This window comes from Myxocyprinus asiaticus, chromosome 17 (genome assembly GCF_019703515.2).
Source record: "Myxocyprinus asiaticus isolate MX2 ecotype Aquarium Trade chromosome 17, UBuf_Myxa_2, whole genome shotgun sequence".
Taxonomy (NCBI): Eukaryota; Metazoa; Chordata; class Actinopteri; order Cypriniformes; family Catostomidae; genus Myxocyprinus; species Myxocyprinus asiaticus.
In genome coordinates this window covers 45,723,924-45,732,007 of record NC_059360.1, presented here as the reverse complement: position 1 = coordinate 45,732,007, position 8,084 = coordinate 45,723,924, and the positions used below count along the sequence as shown (strand labels likewise).

Genomic DNA, 8,084 nt, shown 5'->3' with positions numbered 1-8,084 from the left:
GGCCGCAAGTGTACATATATATATATATATATATATATATATATATATATATATATATATATATATACAGTATATAGTATAAACTAAAGTTAATAAATATGTGACCGCTACAATTGTATTCATTGTCTTAAAGGATTAAGTACAAACTATGTTCATGTTTAGGGAGGACATCTGCTAAAATGTTTACATTTGTCTTTTTAGTTAAGCATCTCTTTTAGGTTAGCCTTTTCTTGTTCAGCTAAAATGTTATTACCCACCTGTTTGTTTTACGTTCATCTTTCTCCAGTGTGTGACTGTTAGAAAGTTGTTTTTCCTTCTGTTTCTTCTTTGTCTTCTACTTCCTTGATAATGTCCTTTTGAAATTCTCAATTACGCCATCTTTTTCCTTAGTTTTCAAACAGCCCTTCTTAAAAAATAAAAAAGTTGTTTTAAGTACATTTCAAAATCCTGAAACTAATGCATCTCACATATTTGGAGATGCTACCTTAATGAGTCTGTCAGCATGACAGTGACACAGACTTGAAAATGTATAGTCATACAGCAGCCATGAGTCATTCCTCAAGACAAATCGGCCATCTGTGTTGTTTTTGGCCCAGTTGAGTTGAACCACCAAGGGCTTTTTCTGAAAGATGCAGCTGTCTTCCCTCTAAATGCCAAAAACAAGGTTTATTGAATGACAGAAGCATGTATGTATTGCATTTGTAAACTCAACATTTCCGGCATAAATTCAATCCTGTGCTCACCTTCATTTCCGAAGACCTCATACAAGCAATATGGAAAATGATGCAAGGCTTCATCAAGTTGAAATTTCTCCAGCAGAGTTTTAATGACCTCTTGTGTGGTAGACGCGCTTGAAATACAAATGCATTGAGTGGCACAGTTCCCAGAAACATTGTCTTGAAGGTAGAAGCGAATAATTCCATGAAATATAGAGTCCTAAAATGAGAGAAAAAGATGTTATATAAATGTACAGTATATGAAACATTGGCTGTCATTACTGTTACAGCACCAAAATATGCTATAAACATAGTAGATATCAAAAAATGAGAACTTCTGTAAGTCTTAATTATTCTTTCAGCTGTCATAAGCCAATTAAAACAAAAGCTGCTTTAACTTTCCATGTGTGCTGAACATTTTGTAATTTAATTCTCTACTCATAACCCCAACAATTGAAATATTGTAGGTTTTACATTTCAAAACGTCTTTGAAGATAATCTCACAGAAAGAAAAAACAATGTACCTCATCAGGTTCGGTGATCTCAAACAGGCCGAGTCGGTTTGAATTCCATTGACGAATGCTCTCCTGTTTTCCTCTGGACCTATCTCAGCATGTCCCGAATCAAGAGCATTTCTTCGCTTTTGCTTCATTGTTTGTTTTAGTTTGCTTGTAATAAGTGTCTAGCAATTTCAAATGATCCAGCCAGAGCTGTGGAGGTTTACTCCACCAATCTTTGCGTTATTCTCATGTCAAATGTCTGCCACTGATTTATTTTCCAGCCTGTTAAGCATTCAGTCTAAAAGGGGATTGCTGGGGGTTGTTTGCCCCATTAACACACAGTAGTTCAAAGGCTAACCTCATTTCACACAAAAGGGTCGATCATGCCCCAATTTGGCCAATCAAGCTTAAAAATCTTTCTTAATTTAGCATTGAAAATGATTCTTGGTCCTAACCAGTTGCTGTACCAATACAGTTTACAATACAGTGAACATCCTAAACTCCAAAGCTATTTAATGACATTTAAACTGGAAATTATTACTATTCTGAAAATTGCATGCATTTGCTAGAAGCCCAGAGTGAATTTGAGTAAGCTTTGTTTGGATATACAAGAATAGTAATATATATTTATCTGAATTTATAGTCTGAATCGAAAATAAAATGCTGTTATAAAAGTTATAAAATCTAATCTAATTTTAGCTCTACTGAACTAGAATTACCAGATTGGGTGTCCAAGCCCTAAAACAGTAATGTAATATGCTAGAGCAGGAAGCAGCACCAAACCCAACGAGTAGAGTACGGGACACAACAGAGACAAATTTCCTGTTGTTTCATCAAAAAAATTCGATAACTGTTTTAAAAAGGGAAAACACATTATAAACACAAGCTTGCAAACTAAATGCTCCACAGCCAGTTGTCTACTGATTGAGTTAAAACTGTTCAAGTTAAGACTGAAATGACTGGTTGCAAGGGTAACCAGTCATCTACTGGGCAGAGAAGAGAATTTATTATAAAAAAAGACTGAAATATAGATTTTTTTCACCCACAGCTATCATATGACTTCTGAAGACATGGATTTAACCACTGGAGTCATTTTGATTATTTTTATGCTGCCTTTATGTGCTTTTGAACTTCAAAGTTTTGGACCCTGTTGACTTGCATTGTATGGACCTACAGAGCTGATATATTCTTCTTAATATCTTCGTTGTGTTCTGCAGAAGAAAGTAAGCCATACACATGTGGATTGGCATGAGTAAATAATGAGAGAATTGTTATTTTTGGGTAAACTTTCCCTTTAACAGCATTAGCTAAGAGAGATTTTTTCATGTATGCAAAGTGGACATTTTAACTAAAATATACCTATAAGAATCGAAATTGTATTGAACTGAAATCAGAACTGAATGGAATCGAGAGCTTCTAAATTTGGAAGCAAATCGAATTGAAATGTCTGAATTGATACAAACGCTATTGCCTACTTGTTTTGCTTAGATACTTGCATAATTTATTTATGATAATTTTTCAATTGTATTTTATAAATGACCATGTTGTAATATCTGGCTCCTGATTTAGAGTTCTGACCTAACTTTGTCATTAAAATGCATGCATTCAACAAATTTCCTAATGTTTATAGTAAAGCAGGATCTCCACAGCATACAACAACAGCATCCTGCATGCAACCCACCAAGCACATATGTGGTGGTCCATGCCCTTTTGGCGAAAAATCCTTGCAAGCATCTGAAGAACAGGAGCAGGGGGTAGTAAGTGAAAATATGATGCAAATCCCTGAGACTCCAAACCTGTAGGAAAGAGTAGGGCATATTAACAAATAAATTCACTACAATGTTTCACTTAACCTTTCACATTTAAACTCAGAACATACCAGACTAAATAACATGGCAGTACATGTGGTCCTAAATCATTTAATCAAACCTGTCAGCTAGGTATCCCGTGACTATGGCACCTAGAAAGAAGCCTCCTGCTAAGGATACCTGGTTTAGGTCTGCAAGCCAGGAGTCTTCACAGACCAATGAAAACTGTGATACATGAAGGAAACACTCATATTAAAGGGACGGTTCACCCAAAAATGGAAATTCTCTCTTTATTTACTCACCCTCATGCCATCCATGATGTATATGACTTTCTTTCTTCTGCTGAACACAAACGAAGATTTTTAGAATAATATTTCAGCTCTGTAGGTCCATGCAATACAAGTTCAAGATCCAAAAAGCACATAAAGGCAGCATAAAATAATCCATAAGACTCCAGTTGTTAAATCCATGTCTTCAGAAGAGATATGATAGGTGTGGGTGAGAAACAGATCAATATTTAAGTCCTTTTTTACTATAAATTCTCCTCCCTGCCCAGTAGGTGGCAATATGCACAAAGAATGCAAATAGCCAAAAACAAAAGTAGAAGAATGTGAAAGTGGAGTGGAGATTATTGGTAACATGATTTTATAGTGATAAAATCACTTAATAACCTTTTCTGTGTAAAGTCATAGCCAATTTTACAACTTCTTTGCCATGACAATGTAATGTCAACAAAACCTAGAACCCTAAAATGACTATAAAAATTCAAATTTAAACAACTTTACAGCTCAAATAATAGCTGAGCTTAACAGAAGAATTAATGTAAGTGTATTTATAAAATTATAAACTTCCCATTTCTGTCTTTAAACACTCCATAAATTGTCCCTGTTCACTTCCATTGTAAGTGTCTCACTGTAACCTTGATTTTTGCTTTTTTTTTTTTTTTAAGAAAAGGAGCGACAAGTCAAAATAATTTTTGTGGTAATCAGCATTATGCCACAAATGCTGTCGATTGACCTTAACATGTATTGAACCCAAAATATTCCTTTAAATATTGATCTGTTTCTCTCCCACACCTATCATATAGCTTCTGAAGACATGGATTTAACTACTGGAGTCATATGGATTACTTTTATGTTGGCTTTATATGCTTTTTGGACCTTCAAAGTTCTGGCCACCTTTCACTTGCATTGTATGGGCCAACAGAGTTGAGATATTCTTCTAAAAATCTTCATTTGTGTGCTGCAGAAGAAAGAAAGTCATACACATCTGGGATGGCATGAGGGTGAGTAAATGATGAGAGAATTTTCATTCTGCATATAGCACTTTTATATAGCTATAAAAAATGTTTAACCCTTGTTTAAATTAGATTACATTAGATTCGACTTTATTGTCATTGTGCAGAGTACAAGTACGGAGCCAATGAAATGCAGTTAGCATCTAACCAGAAGTACAAATAGCAATATATATAAATATATATGAGTATATAAAATAAAGATTTTTATGGAGTGCAAATTTATGAGGTAGAGAAGCAGAGACCAGCTCAATGCAAATGTCTATGAATACAAGTGCGACCTTCGGGACATTTTTGTCTTTTTCAATTTTGTCATTTTGGCTGTTAATGCCAATGGCATAAATTTAGCCAATGGTGTGTATTTCTGGGGGAATTTTGATATTTCAACTTCAGTTCCTATAATACATCTATTACACTGTGTACAAAAAATAGTTACACTCAGGACCTTCAGGACTAAAATGTCCCCATTGAAACCCATTAAAACTGCAATAATTGATCCCAGTGCCATTAAAGCATAAAATCATGAATTCTATGATATTATTATGCTTTCATTCCAGAGCCCTGGCTTCAAAATTTAAATTTTTTATATTTTCCACCAGATGGCGCCATTTTTCTCATGTTTAGCCTATGGAGCAAATACAAGCTTTTTCCTATTTTCTGTTTGCTGTATTATAGAGCACTGCAGGCCAGTTTAATAAATGATGTCACTAACATTGTGTGGGTGTGTTGGTATGGATGTCAGAGTGTGTTTTGTATGTGTGTATTGAGAAATTTGTGTGTGTGTGTGTGTGTGTGTGTGTGTGTGTGTGTGTGTGTGTGTGTGTAAAAACAGCAGTGGCGTTATGTAATAAAACTGGCATTTAAAGGGTTAAAATCCTGTAAATGAATGAATATTTGGTAGTTATGATCAGGACTGATGTTGGTTCAGTTGATTAAAAAAAAAAAAAAAAAATCCACTTAGCATTTAGTATATGGAATATGTATATATATATATATATATATATATATATATATATATATATATATATATATATATATTTTTTTTTATTTTATTTTTTTTTTTTTTTTTATAAAAACAACAGTAGCATTATATAAACTAACTGCCATTTAAAGGGTTAAAATCCTGAAAATGAATGAATATTTGGTAGTTATTATCAGGACTGATGCTGGTTAAAAAAAAATAGCTCATTGAAAGTTGAAAATAATATTAATAACCTATATAATATTATTATGGCAGTTTTTTTGACGCATACATTTTTGTCCTCTAAGGACCTCTGAGTAACTTTTTGTTATTGACGCACAAGGGTTAATACAATACAAATTAATAATAAGTGTCAACTGGTAAGAGGTAGAGCATTCTAAAAAAAAATTGCATCTACTCCATACTCTTTACTTACGAGCTGTGCTCTAGTTTGTGGTGTAAACATTGATCAGTTCCATGCAAAAGTGCAAGCACAAATGCATTTGGGTAGATGGTACATCTAAATAATTAGTTAATCTACTTTTCTGAAGTAGTGCTGTTAAAACAGCCATTCTCACCTCTGTTACAATAGTGCTCTGGTTCTCGTTAACAGTCCACCCCTCGTCACATGAGGACAGATGAGTGTTGTTGGTAAATATGGACCAGTCTATGGAAATATTGCAAGTGAGCGCGATAAATTTCACACATTTACTGACCCCGCCGTGCGGACCAGTGTGGGGAACTGTCAAATCCCACACATCCTCTTCTGAGAAATCACATTTCTTTAGGACACAAGCACTTTTACTCCAGTGAGCCGGCATATATCCCAAGAACACAACCCCAAGTAACACAAATGCGAGTAGCAAAATAGGGAGAGACCCTAAGAGCGATATTCTTTTCTGATATAATCTGAAATCCCCAGCATGTTGCAGAAGCTCATCAAAATTAGACATCTTTAAAAAGGTTTCCACAAGTACTCTCTTATTTAATCAAGCATCATGACTGTTAAAGTTTGGGATGGTTTACTGTAGATCGGCTACTACAAAGTCAGTCATGCATGAGCATTTAAATGCTGGAGAGGTGGAGTTAAGAAACAGTCCAAAATCCCTCAGCATCATATGTGGAGTGGACTCTATCTGTCAGAATTGATTTGAACATGCCTAAAATCTTTGTGAATTAATGAAAGGAGCTGTCGACATTTTGTATTTATTTGTTTTAAATACAACGCATAAAGACTCCCTTCTACCTGACAGATATCACTGAAATTAATGTCCTGAAATCACCTGTGACAGCTCTGTAAAAGAGAGTCAAGGCCCTTCAAGGTCTTTTTTGGCCAATCAGAAAACCAAGCTATTTATTCTTTAATATGGCTGTTTTTAGAAACGCTTTCTGCCCGTCAGTCATTATATGCTTTCGGTTTTGCTGCTATCAGATTGGCTGACATGTCGTTACAGGGCGGGGTTTTGGAGAGAGGCCTCACAGTTGAAGTTGGGTCACATGGGTTTCTAATTTTGCTTTCACTAATAACTAGGCCTATTCATACACAGACTCTCAGAAGTCACTTTCCTCTTGATAGTCAGCCTAGCAAAAATGTTAATAGAATAATGTGGAACTTAGCAGATTGTAGAGAGTAAAATTTAGAGATAGTAATAAACATGCATTCTAGAAAAATATAATTTGTCTAAAAATGATACATAATTATATATATATATATATATATATATATATATATATATATATATATATATATACACTTGCGGCCAAAAGTTTGGAATAATGTACAGATTTTGCTCTTATGGAAAGAAATTGGTACTTTTATTCACCAAAGTGGCATTCAACTGATCACAGTGTATAGTCAGGACATTAATAATGTGAAAAATTACTATTACAATTTGAATTTTTTTTTTCAGAACTTCTTAAACTACTTCAAAGAGTTCTCATCGAAAAATCCTCCACGTGCAGCAATGACAGCTTTGCAGATCCTTGGCATTCTAGCTGTCAGTTTGTCCAGATACTCAGGTGACATTTCACCCCACACTTCCTGTAGCACTTGCCATAGATGTGACTGTCTTGTCGGGCACTTCTCACGCACCTTACAGTCTAGATGATCCCACAAAAGCTCAATGGGGTTAAGATCCAGAACACTCTTTTCCAATTATCTGTCGTCCAATGTCTGTGTTTCTTTGCCCACTCTAACCTTTTCTTTTTGATTTTCTGTTTCAAAAGTGGCTTTTTCTTTGCAATTCTTCCCATAAGACCTGCACCCCTGAGTCTTCTCTTTACTGTTGTACATGAAACTGATGTTGAGCGGGTAGAATTCAATGAAGCTGTCAGCTGAGGACATGTGAGGCGTCTATTTCTCAAACTAGAGACTCTGATGTACTTATCCTCTTGTTTAGTTGTACATTTGGGCCTTCCACATCTCTTTCTGTCCTTGTTAGAGTCAGTTGTCCTTTGTCTTTGAAGACTGTTGTGTACACCTTTGTATGAAATCTTTCAAAGCATTGTATAGCCTTCATTCCTCAAAACAATGATTGACAGATGAGTTTCTAGAGAAAGCTGTTTCTTTTTTGCCATTTTTGACCTAATATTGACCTTAAGACATGCCAGTCTATTGCATACTGTGGCAACTCAAAAACAAACACAAAGACAATGTTAAGCTTCATTTAACAAACCAAATAGCTTTCAACTGTGTTTGATATAATGGCAAGTGATTTTATAGTACCAAATTAGCAATTTAGCATGATTACTCAAGGATAAGGTGTTGGAGTGATGGCTGCTGGAAATGGGGCCTGTCTAGATTTG

At 34.9% G+C, this 8,084-nt stretch overlaps 1 protein-coding gene across 1 annotated transcript; it reads right to left on the bottom strand.

Annotated features, from left to right (window-relative positions):
• Positions 1 to 1,931: 1,931 nt before the first annotated feature.
• slc22a3 (solute carrier family 22 member 3) lies at positions 1,932 to 6,232 on the bottom strand. Its single transcript, XM_051722510.1, is given in 6 exon segments — positions 1,932 to 2,010; positions 2,012 to 2,066; positions 2,898 to 2,978; positions 2,981 to 3,012; positions 3,092 to 3,249; positions 5,858 to 6,232. Coding segments are annotated over 6 exon segments (780 nt in total).
• Between the last annotated feature and the right edge of the window lie 1,852 nt (positions 6,233 to 8,084).